The following is a 26167-nucleotide window of genomic DNA, read 5'->3' as shown; positions in this document are numbered from 1 at the left end:
GTACTATGAATTGGTCTTTGGTTTGATTTTATCATCATGAACCAGGCGAGTGGGACTGTTTTGTTGCTAAGAAGCTTTGCCAACAAGTTTTGTTTGCTTATAAGCTAAAAACAACTGGCTTCTTCTTCTGGGCTTCGCCTATGCTGCCCCTAGTGGTGAAGAAAAAGGCAAGCAGAGCTAGTGCCAATGTGCTGCAGCACAGTTAATCCATGGGCCAAGCAGGTTTTCGGTACCACTTAAGGGGGAAAAAAAAAAACAAACGACACTTAGAATCCTGCCTCAGTGCATCATGGCCTACACAAAAATGTATGATAGCCATCCCAGGGTGGTAGTTGTAGCCAGGTAGGGGTCAATGAAGAATTACACAGAGGTCAAACTTTAAAAACACTCCAATCATGTTGAAAACTATATCACATCACTTGTCTGATCATAATGATTCCAAAAAGGTATAGTTTGGACTATCTGTGACTGAATGTTCTGGAGTTATGGGGTCAAAACAGCAAAAATGGTGACAAAGGTCAATTTCAGTTTGTCACAGGGGTCAAATATTAAAGTTGCTCCAATTTCAGTAAAAATGTGCAAATTATTGTTTGGGTTAATAAGGTTCTAAAAAGGAATAGTTTGCACCATCTGTCATGCTTAGTTATCATGTTACAGGGTAACATATGTCACATGTCATAGAATTCAATGGATGTTGACCCCTATACAAACTGAAATTGACCTTTGTCACCATTTTTGCTGTTTTTACCCCATAACTCCGGAACATTCAGTCACAGATAGTCCAAACTATACCTTTTTGGAATCATTATGATCAGTTGAATAATGTGATATAGTTTTCAACATGATTGGAGCATTTTTTAAAGTTTGACCTCTGTGTAATTCTTCATTGATCCCTACCTGGCTACAGCTACCACCCTGGGATGGCTGTCATACATTTCTGTGTAGGTCATGACACACTGAGACTGGAAAAGTGTTGTTTTTTCCCCCTTAAGTGGTACTGATTAAGTCAAAATTCATGACTGGCTCATGGACTAAGTAGCAAAAACATGAAGAAGGTCCCTGGTTTATCAATTATTAATTGATTTATTGTTTTGAAGCATTTAAAAAAATTTTATCCTATTTTTTTATTTTAGCATCTTAAATGCGAATGATTTTCTGGTTATTTTCATAACAGATTTAATCCTATCTGGAAGTAAATCGAATATCTTTGGGCTGTGGGCAAACATGACGTTTAAATGTGTCATCTTGGGCTCTGGATAATATAAACATTTTTCACTTTTTTAATTATTTTTTTACATTTTATTGACCTAACAACTAATCGAGAAAATAATTGATTGATTAATGGATTATGAAAATAATGATTAGTTGCAGTCTTGTCCCTGGATTTTCACAAAACACACATTTGAAGGGCCACTTTTGGTTTATTCTGAAATTGAATGTCTACATTAAACAAAGAATTGTATCAGACTGCGCTGCATCTCACAAAACCAAATGATTCCATTAAAAAAATAATAGCGTTACTGATTTCTATCGTAGCCCATGTATTTAGATACGTATCATATCGTTTTATAACTGAAAGCTGCAAACCCCTAGTTCATCTTTAAGACTCCTTCCTGCGACTCAGGGGCTTCTACATCATTTTAAAGCACTACAGATGAGTGCAAATCAAAAATATTCATGCATTATATGACTGAGGACAACATCTGAGACAGAGTGAATATTATACAGTGATCACATCTTCAAAGCACCTAGACAACCATCATATCTCTGAGCCGGCAGCATGCTCTTTGTTCTAACTCACAGAGGGAAGCTTTATTGTCTTACATCTCCAGGACTGAGTCCATAAATATTTGACATGGTCCATTTCAGCACCACGGCGTAGCCGCCAGTGTCCCGCACGACACCCTGGTGGACAAGATAAGGAAAACATCAGAATGGTGACAGCTCCGTCCCACCGGTGAAGAAACGGTGGATTCAATATCAATCCAAACACAGCCGCTCGGCCACACACAACAACAGCCAGACAGTTTTTCAACTGGCTGATTCTTAAACCGATTTTAATTTAAATCATTTGTTACTTCTGCTAAGCTGATTACGCTTTGGGCAAATCTGTCTCTCTCTGTTTGCAGGATTTCTCAAAAAATTAATGAGGTGATTTGCACCAAACTTGTGGAAAAATGTTGGTTCTGACCAGGAATAAGAAACATGAAATTTAATGTCAGGAACCAGGAAATGTTAAATATGGGCATGTTAATGGTACGGTTTTCTAGAATTAATATTAGATGTAAAAATGTGTGCATTTGGGAAAAAAATGCTAAATAAAAAAATATACATAAAAATTCCATATTTTTGAAATTCCAAGATACTGGGGTAAAACTACACAAAGCTCCGCAATATTTTCTAATATATATTACAATATTATTGCATTTATGTTTACAATAATTATGCAGGAATTTTACATTAACAAAACAACTCATTCTGAAGTGTAAATTGTAATAAACCTTGATTTCTGTGTCCTGTTTGTATATCAATTATTTTTGGTCATTTCAAAAACAACACAATTTGATACAATCTTCACGATACGTGAGGCATCATTCCACATATAAGAGTAGAAAACATGGACCTGGAATCCAAATCACAACATTATCAGGTGGATTTTTATGAAAAGGTGATACTTTAAAAAAAAAAATAAATCACCTGGTCCAGCCAGGAGTTGATGCTGTTACATTTTAATCTGACAGGCTTCAACAGGGCGGAGCCAAATAATATTAAACAAATAGTTACTAAATGCAGAATTAAGCATTTTTAGAGCTGATTTTCTGAACATGTGACAACAAGGTTGATGTAACTACACGGTCACAACAATAAGTACAACTTCATCGACTTATTGTAGAAGTACTTCCAGGAAGAATGATTCCAAATGGACTTTGTTCCCAAGATGCACTGTACAGGAACATTTTAGGTTTAATCCCACTGACAGAAGAAAGCCAATTAATGTGACCGAAACAGTACGACGGCTTTTTTAAAGCCCCTTTTGTTTATTAAATGAATAAAAAAAAATAAAAAAAAAAACACGACTAAGAGTCTAATTTATTTGCTGCTTTAGTTGTGTGGTTTTAAATACTTCTTTGGTACAGTTGTTGCTGGAGCTCAGTGCAGCTTTCGCTAATGTGGATTAGCTACTGCATAATGTTAGACTTTAACTGTTTTTTGTCATTTCTGGTCCTGTTCTTTCTTAGCTGGGATCATTTTAGTCAAACAATCACTGTGCAACTTGAATATTAACATGACTTGCAAAATATCTCTCGTGAAATATGGGATACCTCAGGGTTCTGTATTAGGTCCTATATTATTTTTGCTTCATAAAGCCCTTAATAATGATACTATTGTAATTACTTCAGGGATAACATATCATCCAAAAAGCAATTATGGTGACAGGTCCAGATGAAAAGTCATTAATCATGAGGGTGAATCTGTAAAAAGAAGCATTAATGGAGGCATAAATTTAATTCTGTGTCATAGTTTTGGAGAAATACTTTCTGAACAAGTTCTCTTGTCCACCGTTATAGTGCAGCCATAACAGAGAAATCTACAGTAGCTGACAGCAGTACGAGTTCTATTAAGCTCAGGCAGCGGTGGACAGGTGGATATTTTCTAACCGTTAAGACAAAATGATGCTATTGGGAGAAAAAGCAGGGGTTTGTCTGTCTCACTGCCTGTAGGCGATCCCACCTGCATGGCACTGTGGAGGTGCTACATTTTATTTATATCAGGGTGATGGTCTCTGGATTGCATCTGGATTGTTGCAGAGTCAAAGGGGAGATGAGTCACACGTAACTGACAGCAGTGACACAAAGTCTGAAGGCAAGTACGAGATAACCGTGAGTCGAAGAATTCAATACAGTGAATGCTATAGATTCCAGTACTTCCTGATGAATCTCAGTACCTTCGGTGTTCCAGTTGTCCCAGAGGTATAGAGGACATACAGAGGATGGTCTGATGGAACAGGCACACAGTCATGTGGCTGAGCATTCGCCATCTCTTCTTCCCAGTCCAGACTCAACTCTGGATGCAAAGACACCTTCTCCTGAAACCCAAAATAATACTATGAACAACTTCTACTACTACTACTACTACTACTACTACTACTACGCAAGTTATTGACGAAGTAAGTTCTGGTCTCACTAGAAGGCCACAGTCTGAAACCTTGTCAATACCTTGGAAAAAATTTTGAGAGTGGGATGATGTCAATGATTAACCATGGTCTTGGTCAAGATGTTTTGAACTTTGACATTCTTTAGTAATCCCAGGAGTACAGCCAACGTTGTACTAAAGTTATACTAGGACTGTGCTATAGTTGTTTTTGGACATGTCACATGGTACTAGTCCAAGATCCCCCTCCTTGGGGTCATCAACAGTCAAGCACCTATGCGCTGGATCATGCGTAGAAAAGCATGCCACACGACCAAAATCCTGAAGCTGATGCTCCTTCACAATGAAAGTGATACTCAACATCTTATACTAGGGGAGCTACAACCACTACCTTTGCACACACACACACACACACACACACACACACACACACACACACACACACACACACACACACACACACACACACACACACACACACCCGCCCCAGGACTAAACCAAACCAACCTTTTTAGGTTCCTCAAATGACCCCAAAACACAATCAGGATGTTCCCAAAAATAAAAACTGGCCTCAAGGGTTTTTTACTAAATCACCAATGATCTCTGTCATTATTAAGTCAATTGTTTGTTCCTACTACGTATTTTAATGATAAGGGTCTATTGGCGGCCATTTTGGACGCCATTTTGAATCTTAAACCCATGAATGAATTTAGGCACAAGTGAGTTTGCTGTGACATGCAACAGTCTTCCCATTGAATCTCTGTGAAATGTAAGTTGTTTATATGTTGTATAAAGGTGTTTTAGTGAAAAAACCCTATTTTGGTGGCCATCTTGGATAACTGGCTTGAGGCCAGTTTTTATTTTTGAGAACATCCTGATTATGTTTTGGGGACATCGAAGGAACCTAAAACAGTTGGTTTGGTTTAGTCCTTGGGGGTGCAAAGGTAGTGGTCGTAGCTCCCCTAGTATTAGTCTCTCTAAGTAAGTACTAGTTTGATAGAAAGAAATTACAGCAGTACCCAAGAATACTCCGAAGATACTAGATACCAAAGACATCAGTTGTCGCCTTCCGTTACTGAGTCCATACTGTGGAACTGCCATGTATCCTGATTGGTAACCACCCAGATGGATCACCGCTCCATCCCCATCTCCCAAAAGTAGTCATCCATCTGCCAGAGCCAGATACGTGGCCATCGCCAAGGGCATTCCCAGTTGCTGGGGTCTTCAGCATGGATGACACCAAGGGTACCACTAATGTGCCCTCAACATACTCGGATGAAGTGGACCACTTCAGAAGTACAAGCTCATTTGACAAAGTCATTCCAAACCATGGAGAGCAATCCACTCTTTTCAATGATCTCGGTTGTTGGAGTATTCCGCAACAAACTGGAATGAATATTTTTGAAGTCTCAACCAGATCTGTATCACGTCCAATATGTATAGTTGGGGATTCTGTTGATGTAAAGCATAATAACACACATCTCAAGCGTAGCCAAACACCCACATGGTCAAATCCTCCCACGGCGCCCCAACGCTAATCTGTTAATTCATTACAAAGTTCATTTATAGAAACGACTGCTGGGACCAAAGCAGATAAAAAGCAATCGTGTAACGCCCATCTATGAACACGACAGCACCGGAGAGAGTTCAACAGCATAACTCTGAACACATTTCGACTAACTCAGGCATGGAGGCCAGAAAACCAATTTGAGAGAAATAATTGCCATGCTGATTTGATTTCCCCAAGCCCAAAAATGTGTCTTTTTGCAAGCTTGGGTATAAGAGGCAGAAGGAAATTACATCTCAGTATGACTACAATAATGCACGAACTGAAGTTAAACCTGGTTCAAGCAGAGTACCAAATCTCAGCCGCAAACACGCAACAAATGTTTCAGCCCCGTTGTGCTCGTCTGCATATTTGCACAACATTAAAGACCCATCTGGGTGGGAAACAATGGCACGCCATCACACTGGGCTCAGTGATGCTTTAGCGCTCTTACCATGTTGGGCCTGTTGTAGATGAGAACTTTAGAGGGTTTGTGAGAGCTCAACTCCAAGGCCTTCTCCACCAGAGGGATGTACTCAACCCTTCTTCCTGGCTCGATGCCGAATGACGCCGTAACCATCAGCTTGGGCTGAAAGAAAGGAATTCCATTTCACGTTTCCTGCCTTTAGATGCTCAAAGTGCTTTTCAATGATGCGGCACATTCATCCATTCACACTCTGATGTCAAGGTGCGAAAATAAAAGGCGCTCAACTACATACCTGCATCCAATCATGTACTGGACAAACCTTCTGGGACATCACCCATGGGTTTTGTAAAGATGCTCAAAAGGAACGCATACAAATGTTGCCATCTGGGCAGTTCCTGACTCCACCCAACTCCCAGCCAACCCAGAAATGGAAAAAAGATGGAACGTGGGCAAGACTAGCCTGACCTGGGAGGGATGCAGGAAACCCGAAGACACGTACCTATCGCATCAATACCAATCTAGCTAAGGCATACGCGAGACTTCCTGGAGATTCTCAGTCATCTGGGTCACGGTATCCAATTAGGGTGAGTCAGGTCAACTTAACCTCTTTAGCTCCTTAAAGGCATTTCACTCATCATCAGTTCTAGTTGGAATAGTAGAGTCATAGCTTTTCTGGATGAAGAGCCAAATGTCTTTAAGGAATAAAAATGGCCACCATTTCCAAACAAATGAATCTACACAAATAATTTTGGGACGGGAACAATGTCAATGACCAATATTGTGCCCTTGTTAAATGAAAAGAAAAATTATCAGACAGTTGTTGAGAAAAGTGGGTCCAAATACACAAATTAGCTGTTTTTGGCATAAAAATTGCTGCCATTACCAAACTAACAAATCTATGACAAAATTTGACGTGAAATATGTCAACGACCCATAGTATGCACCTGACAAATTAGGAAAAAAAGTTAGTTTGTGAGAAACTTGCTTTCAAGTCTCAAAATGGCTATTTTTGGCATAAAAATGGCCGCCATTTCCAAACAAACAAATCTACAAATATGATTTTTAGACGGAAACAAAGTCATATTACACCCTTGCCAAATTAGAAAAAAAAATTTGACAGTTTTTGAGATACGAGGTCTGTTAGAAAAGTATCCGACCTTTTTATTTTTTTTCAAAAACCATATGGATTTGAATCACGTGTGATTTGCATCAGACAAGCTTGAACCTTCGTGCGCATGCGTGAGTTTTTTCACGCCTGTCGGTTGCGTCATTCGCCTGTGAGCAGGCTTTGTGTGAGCACTGGTCCACCCCTCTCGTCATTTTTTATTGCGAATAAATGTCTGAACGATTTGGAGCTTTGCTGCATCAATTTTTTTCCAGAAACTGTGAGAGACCTCCAGGTGGACACCGTTCGGAAAATTAATATGGCTTTCAGGGACGATTTTATGGGGATTACACAGATTAAGGAGTGATCCAGACAGTTTAAAGACCGCCCACAGCGTCTGAGAGCGCGCCGCGCTCCGATCGACAGGCTCAAACCCCGCTGAAACAACCAGATCATTTCCAATGTGAAGGCTTTGTTGATCTGGGATGTCGTCTGACTTTCACAAAAAGGCAGAAGTCGTGGACATCAGCACTTTTTCGGCACATTCCACTGTTAAAGGAGTTTTTTTCATGGAAAGAAAAGCGGAGGGACGCGCCATGGAGCCGTTCATTACGCGGCACAAAACCACCTCCGTGTTGGTCTCACAGGACGGCTTTCAGGTGGATTTTCAGTCGTGTGATTATCCAAGAAATTGAGCATGAGCTGGACATGCCCCAACATGTCCTGTGAGGCTTCATCACGGCGTTGCTTTGCGTCATGCAGCTCCACCACGACGCGCGGAACTCCGCTCCTCTTTCCATGACAAAAACTCCTGTAACAGTGGAATGTGCCGTTCATTTCTAAACTGGACGCTGTCTTGATCCGGTATGTCGTCTGACTAGCACAGGAATTGTGAAAAGACGTGGACATCAGCACTTTTTCGGCACATTAAGACAGACGTGCGGAGGAGTTCCGCGCGTCGCGGTGGAGCTGTATGGCACAAAGCAACGCCGTGATGAAGCCTCACGGGACATGTTAGGGCATGTCCAGCTCATGCTCAATTTCTCGGATAATCACACGACTGAAAACTCACCGACAGCCGTCTGAAAGCCACCTGAAAGCCGTCCTGTGAGACCAACACCGAGGTGGTTTTGTGCCGCGTAATGAACGGCTCCGTGGCGCGTCCCTCCGCTTTTCTTTCCATGAAAAAAACTCCTGTAACAGTGGAATGTACTGAAAAAATACTGATGTCCACGACTTCTGCCTTTTTGTGAAAGTCAGACGAGGTCCCGGATCAACAAAGCCTTCACGTTGGAAATGATCTGGTTGTTTCAGCGGGGTTTGAGCCTGTGGATCGGCGCTCGGAGCGCGACGCGCTCTCAGCAGTTGTGGGCGGTCTTTAAACCGTCTGGATCACTCCTTAATCTGTGTAATCCCCATAAAATCGTTCCTGAAAGCCATATTAATTTTCCGAACGGTGTCCACCTGGAGGTCTCTCACAGTTTCTGGAAAAAAATTGATGCAGCAAAGCTCCAAATCGTTCAGACATTTATTCACAATAAAAAAACGATGAGACGGTGGACCAGTGCTCACACAAAGCCTGCTCACAGGCGAATGACGCAACCGACAGGCGTGAAAAAACTCACGCATGCACACGAAGGTTCAAGCTTGGCTGATGGAATCACACGTGATTCAAATCCATATGGTTTTTGAAAAAAATAAAAAGGTCGGATACTTTCCTAACAGACCTCGTATTGCAATAAATGGACGATGCTGACAACTACGAGGGACACCGGGCCACGACATACGGTTAGCAGACTATCGGCCAGTAACTCCCCCCAAAAAGTACCCCCCCCATATAGTCATCATAAACAGGGAAATTACCTATACAGACCAAAATCTTTTTTTTCCTCACGCCAGGCTGTAAATGTGTTGATTTCTGCTGGAAAGGTTTAACATGAGCTTCTATGGGAAGGAAGTATGTACCTTTAGGCTACTGTATCAAGATGGAGGTGCAACATCGCGTCCTCTATGAAGGGGCCACCGCCCATTTAGATATGAAGGACTCATTCTAAGTTTACGGAAACTCATCTTTTCATTTTTGCAAGTAATTATGCACTAATGAATAAATGCTATATTAAACGCCTCTAAATCTTACATACAGCAGCTTTAAATAAATGTTCACTTAATAATACTAATGTCATTTACACACATTCTTTTTTGTTACTGCCACCATCCATGAGCAGAGTGAGCTCAGTAAGTACAGATGCTGCTTTTTAAAGCATCCTATTGCTCTTCTTGTTCAATTACTATGAGACTGAATCCCTTGTGTTTTATTCATCAAATACAACCGATTAATGCACACATTGACCAAACAATGTACAAATTCATCCCATAATCTGTAACTGAGGGAGTCTGACCCTAAACGACCCCCAGACAGTCACATTGTTTGCTCGTTTTCCCCTAGTGGCCATTGCACAGTAGTACAATGTCAGCATCAAACCCTCAACAATCCTTTCAAGTTAGAATGCAGATTATCTGGAGAAATATTCCCTGTCGGAAGGTCGGAGAAGTGAATTAATGCTTTCATTACCCTCTTGATAAAGCTCAGCCCTTCAGGCATGAATACAATTCAGCTGCCGGCAAAATAAAATAAAACCGTGTTTTGCACCGTGAATGAGTTATTGTGAGCTCAGCAAGGAAAGAAAGATCCCTCAGGCACCTGAAAAATTAGTATTTTGCAGGACGAATGGTGCACATTACTAATGAGTCCAGGAAATTATGAATGTCTTCCTTATTGTTGCCTTAAATTAATCAACTTAGTGTTTTAGGCTGTTTTTTTTTTTAAACAGTAGTTTGGGCACGAGGGATAGAATGAGCATGCAGTTGGAGGTAAATTAGATGATTTGCTCACCTTGGCATGATCAATGCGCACAGAAAGCTCTTTGGAAGCAAAGCCGCCAAAGATGAGGCTGTGCGGCGCACCAAGACGCGCGCAGGCCAGCATGGTGAACATGGCCTGGGGCACCATGGGCATGTAAATGACCACGATGTCTCCTTTCTGCACACCATGCTTCACCAGCACGCCAGCCAGCCGCGACACCTGCACCAACACACACGCAAAGAAGAGGCGATCGCCGTGCCGTTTAACTGCGCAGCTGCAATTCCAACCAAAGATTTGAGAAGACTTTTTTTTACCTGGTCCTTAAGTTCTCTGAAGGTGATGACCTCTTTCTTTCCGGTGACCGGACTGTCATGAATGATGGCCGGCTGCTCACCACGGCCGCTCTCCACGTGGAGATCCACAGCGTTGTAGCACATGTTCAACTTGCCGCCCACAAACCTGATGCAGACAAACATGATCGTACTGAACATAAAACATGTTCAGGGATTACAACGTGCACAAAGCACACAGTCATCAGTCTGCTCTGGGCAGCGATGCCACACCCTACCAGTTCATCATCACCAAATTAACGCAATTCCGAGCGAAATTCAGTCATGAGGAAGGATTCCTGCCCATCACCTAACTTGTGTCATGTTCTTTTGTACGTCGCGTTCATGCTTCACAACAATTTAGACTATCGGCAGGTGTGTTTATATTAAAATCAACTTGAGACTTTGAAATAATAATAACATCAATAATAATAATTTTTAGGGAAATTCTGATCAAGCCCCGCCTCCCCCAGTCCAAGTCATTTTATATTTGCCAATATCAACTCCCAAGCTGATCCTTAGAAAATGCTTTGAATTTTTCCTCTTTATGCCACACAAACATGAGGATATGAGCAAAGTTTGAGAATTTGTGTCATTGCCAAGACTTCTGGCCACAACTGTGATGTTTTACTTAAAACTTTGATTAATATGCTGACAAAATTAACACACGTGGCAGCTCAGTTTGCTTTGTTTTTTGGGTTTTTTTTGTTGTTTTTTTTTTTTTTTTAACTGTATAATATGACCCCTTTAATGGGTGTTTTGAAGCGCTGCACTGGTCTATTTGCGCGCATTTTCCTGAATGGCGCGGAAGCAGCACCACTTTCCCGCCCGCAGACGACGCGTGTCTTTTCGCGCCACGCGGACCTACCAGTTCGGGAACGCAGGATCTTCCGCCTGCAAAGTTTTCGTCCAGGGTTCGAACCACTTGATCTCCTCACCCACTTCCCCCCAAAACCCGTCGGGTTGGTCCCGGGCTGAGGTGAAGGCTCGGCGGTACGCAGCGTCGGACGCACAGTTTCTGCGCCAGAGCTTGTTGGCGGCAGCGACCGTTTGCGGTCCCGCGGCGGCGCGCCGTGGCGCAAAAACGCTGCCCAGCTGCGCGGCGGCGCGGTGCGTCATGCGCACCGTGCGTACGATTTGGAAGCGCATTTCCGCTGTGCTTCTTGTTTTGTTTGTTTTGTTGGACGCTGTTGATCTGCTCTGCACGCGCTGCTTTTAGAACCGCAAAGCAAGGCAGTGTGACGTCATCCGAGGCCTCTTGTAGCCTGTAAAAAAAAACAAAAACACCACCACCGAGTCTTGGAAGTCGATCTGGACTGGATAAAGTTGAGGAAGGAGGAGCTTATTGCTGCAAAGACGCCAAGAGTTTGGATTATTATTATTATTTTTTAGTGCTGCGCAAATATAAGAAACTTTCACTGTGTGCGCGCAATCTGAAACTAAAATCAGCTGTAATTCTCAGAATAGGGGAGGCTGGGGCCAGGAGTCACCATGTCCACTGCCACCTATTGTCACGTGGTGTACAGAAACACAGGGCCTGATAAACTTTAACATGTTTTTTGTTGTTGTTTTGTTTTTGTTGTTGTTGGTTTGTTTGTTTTGTTTTTTTGGAGTACGCAAAGATTTTAAACATGCTTTCAAAAAAGTGCAGATCTTACAATGAATAATACTGAAGACTAGAAATAACATCAAGTCCCTTTTACCATTATTACCCTGCGCACTGGCAACGCGGCAAAATGGTATTGTTTTCTTGTCCATGTCTGTGGACAAGATAACTCTAAAATGGTCTAACAGATTTCCTTCAAATTTTCTGGGAATATCCCTGGTATAGTTGGGAATAGTTTTGCCAAATGTTAAGGTCAAGTAAAACATGGTCTGAAAATCTCATATATATATATATATATATATATATATATATATATATATATATATATATATATATATATATATATATATATATATATATATATATATATAATCAGCAACCAAGAAGTCTATATGGATTAAACTTGATGTGAATAATACTTGGGTCAATATCTACAGGCCCTTACATTTTGGAGTAGTTTGGTCAAAGGTCAAGGAAAACATGGTTTTAAAAAAAGCACCTTTTTTGTATGTCTCAACAAAGAAGAAGCTGAAAGCATATATTGATCGGCAAATTACTTGTGACTGATTGGTATGAATGACTTCATGATGAAGTCATAACCACAAAAAAAAAAAAACACTATTCCAAATGTGTGTATTTACTTGTAAATATTGTGGCGTGTTGGGCATCAGCTCTCTGACATCTGTCACCGTCGTCCCCAGTTTCCCCTACATTCTAGATTTCTGCATTCATTCTGCACAAGACGGAGCAAGCGCTCAACCAGAAGTGTGGCCGTTACATAAATGAGCTTTAAAAAAATTCTCGTCAGTAACAACAGCTACAGCTGAGTCACTTTGTGTTTGCTGTTGTGCAATTTGGCCGCAGGCTGCAGGCTCCGCCCACTCACATGGCCGCGCATTCATCGCTGTCATCACTGCTATCAGTAGATCATCTGATAAATACCACCTGACCCCTTGAGTGACCCCCCCCCCCCCGAATATTTTCACCCCAACTCAACAATCTGTTATTCCGCGGGACGTCATCATCGGTGTTTGTGCGCGGCAGCGGACCATCAGCATTTTGTCAACATGCTGTTTTCTCGTCGAGTTTTTGCTTTGACCTGCAGCTCAGACGTCATTAGCGTTTGCATGAAACAAATCATTAGAGACGCTCAGCGGCACGACTGCAAGGCCTGAAAAATAAATCCTCTTTACAAATAATATTTAGTCTGAAGATGCTTTTACACAATAATATTGATCAGTAAATTACTGATAAATACACGATCAGAGGCGTTCTGGACGACATGCTCAGTCCACATCGTCTGCAAACGCTTTGACTTAAAGAGGTTTGACCCTTCAAGGTCATGTGACTGACAGAAAGGTGACTTGTGGTTTCATTAAAATGTGCTCTCTATCAGCGGGTTCCCAAAGTGTGGGCTGCAGCCCCCCTGGTGGGCCGCGGAGGTACTGCAGGTGGACTATGACAAGTCATTAAAAATAAAAACATTTTTGATTTCGTATTTAAAGTTTAAAATCACCTTTAAAAGTAGGGTTTTTTATGTAATCACTAATACTATAGTCAAAAAAACAAAGCTTGACCTCGAAGTAGACTGGCCGTCTGTCCAGGGTCAGCCTGGTGTCACGCTGTTTTTTTTTTGTTTGTTTTTTTTTTTTTGTGATACCTTTACAAAATGTGTCACATATTTGTGATGCGGTCAAGTTTAGGTCACTATTTTTAATCCTATCCCTAATGGCCCCGCCCCCTGTGTCACCCCAAATTTCATGATACCATCGCAAAATAATAGTTTCGTCACAAACTAATGGATTAAATCACTTTTCATGATGCCATCACGACCTGCTGTGACATCAGTTTGTCTGGGGTGCACCCCACCTCCCACCAAATGACCGCTGGGATAGGCTCCAGCACCCCGCCCCCTCCCCACCCCCGTGCCTCTTAATTGGAATAAGTGGATACAGAAAATGAGTGAATGAAAGAATGAATGAATGCATTACAAAGCCGTGGGTTTCTATGGGTGCATTCTTCATTTATCTTACCTAGTTTAACATTATATATACCAGCGGGGGGGGCTTCAAATGCCGAGTTATTTCATGCACATTTGGACAGATAATTGCACGTCATCTCCTGCTGCCACCTGATTGGCCCCTGGGAATGCAGGTTCACATGCACAGAGTCCAGTTTGGCTCAGCCGATATGAAACTGCTCCAAGGTCAAGCACAGGTGTCGGCCGCGCAGTCAGCCCGCTGCAGCGGGGCCTCGGCCCGCTGCACAAAAGGATTTGCAAAAGCATGTTTTTCCTTTCAAATTTTCATCCCCTCCTTCGATTTTTCTCTCTCGCTCTCTTTCATGTTTTGAATCACTGATCAAGGTCATCTTCTCCCAGCGTCACGCCGCGGCTTTACACACATGATGAAACCCTTTTTCTCTTCTTGCCCCATGCTGGTTCAAATTTCATGCTATTTCCACCGAGCATGTTCGTTACAATCCGCGTTCATGTAGCGTATTATCCAACACTAATCAAACCATCGCTCCTCCCGCGCTATAATCATGACAGCACAAAGGTCTCACTAAATCACGGCTCCCCGGACTCACTCTGCCATAACTCTGCTGCCTGCACAACCGAGCAGATGCTACGGGGAGAATGGCATCATTCACTCTGTGGCCTCAGACGTGCTCAGAGCCCCAAGTAACTGCTCCAGTAGGGCTCATTATGCCCCCTATGCTGACGTAATGGTGGTGAGGCACCTGAAGCAGACATGACTGGACTGCTCCTCAGCAGCATTTCCATGCAAATTACCGGAGTTTTTCTACAAACCAATCAGAGCTGCCTGGTTACAGATTTATAATGAAATTAGCTTGACGATAATGTTTCAACGGGTTTCAGACGCCCCCCCAGTGCCTAGAGTGCCTAGTATCCTGCACCGTCTGTCCAAATACACCAACCCTTCAATGCGGTCGGACGGACCAGAAGTCTGTTGATTTATAATAATGTTGACCTGTTTTCTAGGTCGGTCAGTAATGACATAAAAGCAGTATCGCCTGAACAGTAGAAGAGAATTTTATTCTTCTTCTGATGCATCTTGGGATGGGAATAGAACCCAACTGAAGATTGGTCATCATATTGCCCTCATCTTTTTGGGGAACATAGGTCAAGTTGGTGAGTAAAGATTTGATCAAGAGATGCTTATCATTTTATTGCCAGTGATGCATCTTGGAATGAGGGTATTTATTTATGGTAATGGAATTACAATCCAAGCACTTTTTAAACATGGGCAGATTTAGCCGTCATTGGAATTCCGTTACAAAATCGCCCTAGATGCTAGTTGAAAATTGGTCACAATGACCTATTATTTTGGGGGGAAATAGGTCAACTTGGTCAGTCACTACTTAAACACAATATCACCCAAACAAAGTGTGCAATGTTTGTTATAGTAATGCCAGTGATGCATGTTGGGATGGATTAGAAGTTTATTGTAGATTGGTCCCCTTGACTTATTCTTTTGGGGGAAATAGGTCAACTTGTTCAGTAGCAATATAAAATTATATAAGATGAACAAGCTAGGATGTCCGTTGCACTATATGATTGTAGCGTGTGTATGGGTGTACACAGCACCCCCCACAAACACACATACAGACACACACACACACAAAGGACAGGGTTTTGTTTTGTTCGTTTTTTGCTCGTTATAAAAAGTCGATGCATGTTGAGTAGAAGCCTATTCAAGATTGATCATGTAGGCTTATTCTTTTTGGGATCATAGACCAACTTTTGACTAATTCGTAACTTCATTAGACCAATTCTGCAGGCAGAATTTCCCTGCACTGAAAGGTCCTGGACATCTGTACTCCTGTCACCTGTTTTTGCACAGCCCCATTCCACTATGTTATATTTATTTAACAGTGGATATAGTTTTGCCTATTTGACTCTTTTACTTCTTACAGAAGTGGGTTTTTTCTTTTCTTTTTCTTATTTTTTATGCACCAATAACACCAGATCCAGTTCCTTGTATGTGTGAACTTACTTGGCAATAAATTCAGTTTCGATTTGTCAGTAACATAAACATGAACAAGCCGTGGTCTGTTCATGACCGTAACATTAGTGATGCATGTTGGAGTTGAGAAGAAGCTTATTGAAGATCGGTCATATTAGCCTTTTTTTTTCGGGAAAATAATTCATTCACCAGTGATGTTATACTTGTGTCTGTTTCTGTGGGAGTGGATCTCTTTCAGAATTCCATCCTTATTTAGTTACTGCAGCATAATCCCGCCTTTTTTTTTTTTTTACAGAGCTGTATTCCGCCCATATGGATGGGAGGCTCTAATCTCTCTGTGCCCTCTTTCTGTGCGCTCGCTAAACCATCCGAACCAACAGTTACATCACTTTATATCTGCATGCAGCTGGCTGGAATCTGCTCCCACATCGGGAACGTCCATCGCTGCAGATGATGAGCGCACAGGCTTTCAGTGATGTTTCCAGTGTAAATAGCAGTACACACCACAACCAGAAATCTGGTACAGTGGAGGATATAGGCAGGGTTGCACAACCCACCCTTCACCTGAAGCTAGATCCACCCAAGCGTGGTGACTCCTGGAATACTTGGATCAGGATAACTCTGTGGTAACGGAATTACAATCAACCAAAGTTGAGTGTTTGCTTCACATGTGCATGTGTGTTGTTGTTCTCTTAGAATTTGCGGTTCTTCGTCGCTGACTTCATAGTGTCCTGGCCACAGTAGCGGGTGCCAGCAGGGGGCACAATGAAGACACTCTAAACATGAAGATGGATCCTGGGTTTCACTGCCAACCTTTCCTAATCAGCTCAAATACTGTCCAAGAAAAGGGAAAACTGTCCATTAGAGTTTGTAGACCTGCGTTTGCGTCCACAGTCTACTTCTTTGTGTCCTGGACAAGATACTTCATCTGCTTTGTCCCCGTCCACTCGGCTGTACCTGGGTACCAGTCATAGCCGGGGAAGTCCATGCTTCTTCAACACCATTCCAAGGAAGTCATCTTCAAATTCTCTGCACAAAAGCTTCCTGCCAAAATAAATGTCTTCCCTGGTGGAATTCTCTGTATTCACTGTGCAGTAGCAACAAGTTAATCTATATCATTGTTCTTTGCAACTTCCTGCTTCTCTATTGTTGGTCATTGCAAGTTCCTGTTCCTCCAGTCAACTAAGTTATATTATTGGCCACTGCACCTTACTGCTCTTTAGATCAATGTCCACAGCAAGTTCCTGTTCCGCAAGTAAGTTCATGTCGCTGCAACTTCCCGCTGCTCCATGGAGTTAAGGTAGATTGTTGTTCCTTGCAACTTCCTGCTTCTCTGTTGTTGGTCATTGCGAGTTCCTGTTCCTCCAATAAACTAAGTTATATTATTGGCCACTGCACCTTACTGCTCTTTAATTTAGATCAATGTCCACAGCAAGTTCCTGTTCCGCCAGTAAGTTCATGTCGCTGCAACTTCCTGCTGCTCCATGCAGTTAAAGTAGATTGTTGTTCCTTGCAACTTCCTGCTTCTCTATTGTTGGTCATTGCAAGTTCCTGTTCTTCCAGTCAGTTCCTTTATATAGTTGGTCGCTGCAACTTCCCACTGCTCCATGCAGTTAAAGTAGATTGTTGTTCCTTGCAACTTGCTGCTTCTCTATTGTTGGTCATTGCAAGTTCCTGTTCCTCCAATCAACTAAATTATATTATTGGCCACTGCACCTTACTGCTCTTTAATTTAGATCAATGTCCACAGCAAGTTCCTGTTCCGCCAGTAAGTTCATGTCACTGCAACGTTAAAGTAGATCGTTGTTCCTTGCAACTTCCTGCTTCTCTGTTGTTGGTCATTGCAAGTTCCTGTTCTTTCAGTCAGTTCCTTTATATAGGTGGTCGCTGCAACTTCCCACTGCTCCATGCAGTTAAAGTAGATTGTTGTTCCTCGCAACTTCTTGCTTCTCTGTTGTTGATCATTGCAAGTTCCTGTTCTTCCAGCCAGTTCCTTTATATAGCTGGTCGCTGCAACTTCCCACTGCTACATGCAGTTAAAGTAGATTGTTGTTCCTCGCAACTTCTTGCTTCTCTGTTGTTGATCATTGCAAGTTCCTGTTCTTCCAGCCAGTTCCTTTATATAGCTGGTCGCTGCAACTTCCCACTGCTCCATGCAGTTAAAGTAGATTGTTGTTCCTCGCAACGTCTTGCTTCTCTGTTGTTGATCATTGCAAGTTCCTGTTCTTCCAGCCAGTTCCTTTATATAGCTGGTCGCTGCAACTTCCCACTGCTACATGCAGTTAAAGTAGATCATTCTTCATCGCAATTTCCTGCTCCTTCAGACAGCTAATTTACAATTTATCATTGCTCACTGCAACTTCCTCTACCTCCAGTCAGTTCATTTACCTCAGCTTCCTGCTCCTGGTGCTCCTGGTCCAGTTTCTTGTCCTCCGGACTTTCACAAAGCTGCAGCTTGGCACAGCAGTGATGGAACAGGGAGTCAAACAAATCCATTTTACCTGGAAGGCTCGAGTCTTGTGGTTCATTCTTGGTCCTTGGCAGAGGTATGCACACACTAAGGAGTGTCCTCCTGGATTCTTGGTGAATGTAGCTGACACCCACTGCACCACGTGTGTGCGTAAAAGCTGCGCAAAAACAGTGCCAGGTGATGAGATGGTTTAAAATTCTCCCTCCCTCTCTCACCCCCTTCTCTCTCTCCTCCTCTGTGATGCTGCGGCTCCCTCTCTCTCTCTCTCTCTCTGTCTCTCTCTCTCTCCCTCTCCCTCTCCCTCTCTCTCTCTCTTCAGTCTCCTGCAAACAGCAGTCATGGCGACAGTGGTCCAACCGCTCACTCTGGATCGAGGTAAGGCGCTTGGTGTTTCGGCATCAGGCTGACGGTTTATTCTCGCTTTGGCAACTTCTCCCAGCAGCGGGCATCCCGGTGGTTCGATCCCCGCGTGTGTCCCCGGGTGTCGTTGCGCGGAAACGTTATTTCCGTGCCAAAATGAGCTCGGCGAGTCCTTGCGGAGGAGAACGCGCGCCGCTTGGACGCGCGTTTTGCAGAATCCGGCGCTTGTTTGCACAGTTAAACTGCGTGCATTCGGTCACTATCGTTAATTTAACGCGCGTAAAATGTGATGTGATGTGATGTGATGTGTGTGTGTGTGTGTGTGTGTGTGTGTGTGTGTGTGTGTGTGTGTGTGTGTGTGTGTGTGTGTGTGTGTGTGTGTGTGTGTGTGTGTGTGTGTGTGTGTGTGTGTTCTCCAGAATATGTGACAGCATTAATGTTATATAACAACCTTAACCAGATTAAACGCGCTTTGCGCACATCTCATAAAAAACCGGACAGACTGAGCCGTCAATCAGAATCCTGAGCATCATCTTCCACTTTGATCCACAGGAGTCAACTTTCGGATTGATCTGAACGCATCCAACACGCCTCCTCATAGAAACTGTACTCTTTTTTTTTTTTTGCACGAATTCCAAACATACTTGACCTCTCTCTCTCTCTCTGTCACGTGACTTAAACAGATGTTTGCGCGTAACTTGACCTCCTCCAGCTTCCAGTGGTGACATCCTGAGGATGAATTACAGCATAGTTTAGTTTCACTGTGGAAAAGAACACGCAAACCAGCAGCGGTTCAAGATCTTTTCATGGTGGGGGGGGCTTTGTAGTGAGCTGAAGACCCTGTAATATTTTGATCCAACCCAGTCTCATGGCAGTTCTTGAGACTGGGTTACAAAAACTACATTAATCTATGGGATCTTTCCGAGGGTATGAAAATGGAACGCTTTTTGTGACGAGGCCGGGGGTGAGGAATTAATTTCACGAGGGGGCACAACATGTGGGGTGATGGGGGGTCTGGGGAGGTTATGGGTAGGGTTAGGGGCGGGTAGACACTAACATTATGGTTATGGTTAGAGTTAGCAGAAAGGGAAGATTCTAAATAGCAAAATAAAAAACCGTGTCACGAAAATTGGGCGCTTTTCGTGATGGGGCGTGAAAAAAAACGTGAGACTGAGCTGTTTTGATCACTGGTGTTTTTGACAAAATTTTGCAATTTTGCTGCACGAACAGTGTGACAGCTCACCCGGCTCATGGTCATCAGCATCATCATCTACATCCAAATTACAGCCTGATTGATATATCGGTTAGCCGATAATATCGGACAATACTAATATATCACTATTGGTGTGATTTTTGCTGATGGAAATGGTGTCATTAGATAGTTTGTCCAGCAGATGGTGCTCTGACAGCATTGTAAGCAATTCTGTCAAGCATGGTTGGGACCCCATCATCCCTTGGTCACATTTTGCTACAAGAGACAGAGGCAAAGCGACCAGCTGCCATTCATTTTCAGTCAGAGTCGGCGTTTTACAGCATCAAGAAACAAGTGGTTGCTATGCCACCAGATAGGCGGGGCCAAAATTGATGAGAAGTCTATTTTATGCAAATGCTGAGCGAAGGCAGCGTAACATACATGGGTTGGTTGTTGGTTATATTTATAGTTATTTATAATGAAGTTCATGTTTGAACTGTAAAGCATCAAACCTCAAAGAAAATCTAAACAAAATTTTGTGCATTTAGATGAGACGCTAACATTAGTCCTTATTTTTCTGCAAAGAGTATTATGGATGCTGTTATTTGGAGTGATGTTTCCACTCTTTTGTGTATTGTGCAAATGTGTGGTTTCCTGTAGATTCTTCTCAAGGTCAAGCAGAGGTTCAGTCATCCACCAGGACTTTGAAGTAGCACTTAAGATGTTTTTAAATCTCATGAAAATGGCTAGTTTGGGTCAAGGGGTTATAGAAAAAGCTAAGCCACTTGAACATTTAAGGGTCACTTACACCATGATGTCACCTGAGATGTTGTCGTCTCACGTTCTATGCCACATGAATTGACTGATTGATCCAAAATGCGCCATCTCCAAGATGATTTGCTTACGTTATCATTCTTTAAAGTTCAAATTATGTGTCTACATGTGGAAATGCTACTGCTATATGTAAATATTTGGGTCCTTGATGACCTCTGTGACGTGTCACATAACTCCCGTTCCTGCAAACTTTAATTAAAAATTTTTAAGATTTGTTTTTAAGACACCCGTTCACATGTATTAGCTGTTTGAACAGATAGATACACCATTAATAATGTCTTTACGATATATGTAGATATAGTTCACACAAGTAGATTTAATCTGTAGTCTGTTTAAATTAAAATACGTGATTAAATCACATTACCAATTTGGAGTCGTTTTACTTCATTCTGTATTCAGAAGTTACAGGGAGAAATGAGGCTGAAGTTACAGGGGCAGTGCCCCCCTCCCCTGAGCTTCTTTGTAGAGCCGCCACTGCAGAAAACCTAAAAAAAAAACCGTGGTCCCACTGGGAAAGAGACACTTATGTCCCAGATACTGTACAATCTTGAGAACAACGAACAACTGGAACGAACGAAGAAATCTGACCGACTTCAATCAAAGTAATCAGACAACTGTTATAACGCGGTTATAACACGTCGAGATTTACCAGACAAAAACCGCTACCTGTCTCGTCTTCATCTCTTCACTGTGTTTGTGTTGTTTGTTGGTTTATTTGTTTTCACAGCTGTATGAACTGAGTGAATCTTGTATTTTGGTATATGGTTCACATTAGCGTAGCATTTTTTGGCGCACTTGTGCGCAAGATCAAAATGGACGTGATAAATTGTCTTAACTCGTGGCCATCTTTGCAAATATAATGCTGCTTATCAATACAGTCATAGAAATGTTGCACTGGACCCTCTCAGAGTGGCATAGAATAATAATAAAAAAGATTTAGCTTTTGGCTACCCTCACTTGCTCAGTGTCGCCACAGTGGCTCTGCTAGTGATGTAAATTTGGCTTGTATCAGTACTGAGAAGTTTTATGCTTGAGTGGAGTGGGTCATATGATCTTAATAATAAACAATAACATCTTGAATTTTTTTTAAATTATTTGTACAAATTTAATACTTAAAATTTTAAAATGAAATTATGAAAAGTTTTTTATTTAATTTAATAAAATTGTTTTGTTTTAAATCTGTAATTTACAACAAAAAAAATCAAATTTTCATCAAATTTAATTAAATTTTGCACTGCACCCCTCCTAGATTATATGAGCCTGATTTTAAACAAATCAATTGAAATGTTTTTGTAAAATCAAATGAACAAATTTAACAAGAAAACAATCCTTTAATTAAAAATTTCAAAACATGTCAAATAAATTTACGTCATAAGAATTAATCAAACTACACTGCACATCTCCTCATGTCATAGTTTAAACATGAGCCTAATTTTAAATCATTTTTAAAAAAATCAGGTGGACAATTTTAATAGCAAAAATTATCCCTAAATTATAAATTTTGCAAAGTTTACATTTAAAATTTCATTAAAGTTTATGGGATGTCACAGGTGTGCTCAGCCAATGAGGAGCTGGGCAATACCAGAATTAAATAATCAGGTGCGAGAAGAACCGGTAGACCTCAAACCATACAGGGCAGGTGCCTTGAACTCTTCCCGTAGGGGTCACGAGGCGTTCCCAATGAAATCTACTTTGACCCATTAAGTCTGAACAAAATGTGTTTTTCATTTTTTGATACATAAACCAAATAATAAACAAACATACAAACAAAAGCAGGTGAACAAATGACCTGAGCCTCTGAGGTAACAGAGATTTTTATTTAAAAATTTTCCTTTTAAAAAAGGTGATATGCGTCTGTTTGTGCAAAGCTCTCGATTTACCGATCGATCTACGTTCCGATCCTCACCTATGGTCATGAGATTTGTCTCATGACCGAAAGAAGGAGATCGCGTGTACAAGCAGCCGAGATGAGTTTCCTCCGCAGGGTGGCTGGGCGCTCCCTTAGAGATAGGGTGAGGAGCTCGGTCACTCGGGAGGAGCTCGGAGTCGAGCCCCTGCTCCTCCACGTCGAAAGGACTCAGTTGAAGTGGCTCGGGCATCTTTTCCGGATGCCCCCTGGACGCCTTGCTGGAGAGGTGTTCTGGGCACGTCCCATTGGGAGGAGGCCCCGGGGAAGACCCAGGACACGCTGGAGGGACTACATCTCTCGGCTGGCTTGGGAACGCCTTGGAGTTCCCCCGGAGGAGCTGGGGGAGGTGTGTGTGGATCGGGAGGTCTGGGCGGCTTTGCTTGAGCTGCTGACCCGCGACCCGACTCTAGATAAAGCGGAAGAAAATGGATGGATGGATGGATGGATGGCGTCTGTTTGTTCTTTGGACACACTTTGAACAGTCCGGCAGTTTACTGATGTTTTATAACTGTCGGGTTCCTCGTCGCCTCCAGCCAATGACATCAAAGTACAAATAACACGTTGCGTCGTGTGAGATCTGTCCGGTAAACCTGCTGCACCGATAAACACGCGTCCAGGAAATGAGAAGAAACGTCTCCTCTGTTGGGAAAATGTCAGGCTTATCGGACCTCGGAACGCTTTCTGGGTCAGTGCTTCAGATGTGACCTCAGCCGGTGAGCCGGACAGGAGCCGAGCCAAGTGCAGTGGCGTGATTTCAGCCAGTCGGTGCCCGGCAGCCTTTAACGGCATGACGAGCGTTCTCATCGTCTCAGAGAGAGAGAGAGAGAGAGAGAGAGAGACGCTTTTTTCTGCCACTTTCAGGAAAACATCATCACTGAGAGAAACGCTGTCGTTTTTTTTTTTATTTGGGGAGAACGGCTGAGCTGGCGGATCGCTGTGTTTCTCAGGAAATAGACAGATTCCCAAAACTCACATTTGTCTTGTTGGGTCACAGCGGGATGGAAAGATCTTAGTCTTCCTGTTACTGTCAAAGGAAACGGCCGCGATAAGCAAGCAGCTGCTCAAGAACAATGGGTTTGATGCTCCGCTCGCCTTGTTACCATATATTCTCTGCAGCGCTGGCATTCCACTACAAAGGGGGCGTGTCCCAGAGGTGACGACCTTTTACCGAAGGCAACTAGACCTCAGTAAAGCTTTGCATAAAGTTCTAAAGAGGAGGTAAAGCAGTTTGGGTGTGAGCCAGACTGCAAAAAGAGGTAACTGTTGCACCGACAATATTGGAGGGTGGAGCTTATCTGTGTTTGCATACTCGGATGAATATCTCAGGAACCGCTTGGCCCATTTAATTCATATTGCACATGTAAATTTCTAGAGATAGTATCTCAACATGGCATAAATATGAAGGTCAAAGGTCAACGTCAATCAAAGTTATTGCACAGTGGAGCATCACACTCTAGAGGTAGAAGTACGATTTCAAGTGTATCTGCAAACAGAAATACCATTGGCTGGTTTGTACGTGCCGTCATGATGATGATGATGATGATGATGATGATGACATCCGTGTCCGGGTGACATTCGCCAAAATCCAGCAAATTTGGTGCTTGGCGTTTTGCTGCGGTCACGCCAACATTGAGCAGTAATCCTGGACAGAATCTATTGTCATTTATTTATTGCAGTGTGCGGAAAGCAGTGTGAGCTTTCACTTGTCTATTTGGGATTTTTGCACAAAATTAACTTTTAAAAAGTACAAAAAAAGGGAACAACAATGGTGTCAATGTATTTATTTACTTATTTTTATTTACTTATTTTTTTCAGTTTGTCCAACAACTACAAATCTTTGTTCAGTTTGATTTTTACACATTTAACAACATCACTAAAGTGATCTAAGGCACTGTTTTGTTGTTCTCCTGAAATAAAAGCTTTTTTTTAAAAAATGTATAATAACGTAAAATTCTCCTTCCACCTGAATATTTCAGAATTTTAAGCAGTATTGTTGAACCACAAGAAGCTCAGACTTGATGCCCATTCTGTGTCCTGAAATGTTAAGAGGATTTTTCACAGCTGGTGAAAAGTAAATGACTCCTTATTCATGTGTTAAAGAAGAATAAGCAGTAATTTCAAAGTATAGGACTTAAGTGGAAATTCCACAAAACCGCCCACAGATCATCAAGGCTCAAGGAGAAACCTGCACTCTGCTGCAGCTGCAAATGATAATAGTCTGTGCTCTGGCAGGAAGTGTTTTGTTCATGCCGTGTGCACAAGCCTCTAGTCAGAAGCTGTCAGATTTTCTTTTTTTTTTTTTTTTTTTTGCACAGTGTTGTCCCTCCGCCGCTGCCGCCCCCGCCACCCGCCACAGTGATCACTGATGCATTTTATGCATTACATCTTGGCTGTTTTGCTTTCACCTCTTTAGTATGCATACGCATCATCGCCCACTTCTTTACTGGATCCTCTTCAGTCACATTTCAAGCTGTTGTCTCCGTCCATTATACTGTAAAGAAAGCTGATTGCAATGAATTCATTCCACTTCTGCAGTTTCGGGACTTGCACCAGCACACTGATAACTACCTGATCCACCGTAACAACGCTCTTGTGCACTTTACGGTCTCCCATCACATGCACCTGAAAACCCGACGTTACTCGTTTCTTTTAATGCAGAGACAAAGTGACGAGACTCAGACAGTGAAGACTGTCTGTTTATCTCGTCTTAAAGGGACAGTGTCCAGTAATGAGACCGGATAAATATAGACGACAATAAGAGCGAGACGTTCTGGGCGTGTGCGTTCACTGCCGTTAGCCCAGAGGCAGTGATTTATGTTGCTGCGCATTGAGCAGAGTGTCACCGGAGTTCAAATTAGACCTCATTCCCTCTGCTCGGGGACACAGCATGCTATGCTAAACCCTGTCATCTCGTTTTAATTCGCTGTGTGATTATTTCAGTTTCTACACTTGGGAGTTAGCAGCAGAGTTGTAAAGGTCACAGAGGACAACCGCAAGTTTATGCTCCTGAAGGGAGGCCAAACTGACTGCGGCGGGTTCTCTTTGATTTGCCTTCAATTCTGCACGATTGAAGGTTGATGCCTGTTGTGCGTCACAGCAGTAGTACATGCTGCAGTACTCTGTTCCCAGGCGTGCACATAACTGGTGCCCATGGTGCTAAAAATAAATGATGCTCAGCATAAAACTTAATGATAACTTATGTAATAACTTTATCTGTTTGCTGTTGTGCACTAATATTAATAAACGTGTGGACTTGTGGGTAACTGCTGGGGATACTGCAAATTTGTTAACGTTACTTCTAACAATACTCACAAAACATCTTGATGTTGAATACAGTAGCTTAGAACACAGCTTAGCAGGATATATTGACTCTGGGTTTTTAAAC

General features: G+C 42.4%; 2 protein-coding genes across 4 annotated transcripts in view; one reads left to right on the top strand and one right to left on the bottom strand.

Annotated features, from left to right (window-relative positions):
* Positions 1 to 18440, bottom strand: part of acss3 (acyl-CoA synthetase short chain family member 3) — a 68759-nt gene extending 50319 nt beyond the window's left edge. Inside the window, exons 1-6 of one of the 2 annotated variants that reach the window (XM_034163803.1) lie at positions 11291 to 11635; positions 10408 to 10552; positions 10124 to 10312; positions 6153 to 6287; positions 3947 to 4087; positions 1825 to 1905 (exon numbers count right to left, since the gene is read on the bottom strand). In XM_034163803.1, coding sequence (XP_034019694.1) covers positions 1825 to 1905; positions 3947 to 4087; positions 6153 to 6287; positions 10124 to 10312; positions 10408 to 10552; positions 11291 to 11571 — 972 coding nt within the window. In that variant the 5' untranslated portion in view covers positions 11572 to 11635. Of the gene's footprint in view, positions 1 to 1824; positions 1906 to 3946; positions 4088 to 6152; positions 6288 to 10123; positions 10313 to 10407; positions 10553 to 11290; positions 11636 to 18405 lie in introns of those variants that run through there. The other variant, XM_034163804.1, reaches the window with a different exon arrangement.
* A 259-nt stretch (positions 18441 to 18699) lies between these two features.
* The window catches only part of lin7a (lin-7 homolog A (C. elegans)), a 42222-nt gene continuing 34754 nt past the window's right edge, over positions 18700 to 26167 (top strand). Inside the window, exon 1 of one of the 2 annotated variants that reach the window (XM_034163680.1) lies at positions 18700 to 18862. In XM_034163680.1, the coding sequence (XP_034019571.1) occupies positions 18826 to 18862 (37 nt within the window). In that variant the 5' untranslated portion in view covers positions 18700 to 18825. The remainder of the gene's footprint in view (positions 18863 to 26167) is intronic. The other variant, XM_034163681.1, reaches the window with a different exon arrangement.

Source organism: Thalassophryne amazonica, chromosome 22, assembly GCF_902500255.1.
Source record: "Thalassophryne amazonica chromosome 22, fThaAma1.1, whole genome shotgun sequence".
NCBI classification, from domain to species: domain Eukaryota; kingdom Metazoa; phylum Chordata; class Actinopteri; order Batrachoidiformes; family Batrachoididae; genus Thalassophryne; species Thalassophryne amazonica.
Note: the sequence above shows the minus strand (reverse complement) of the source record. Positions and strands in the feature narration are given on the sequence as shown.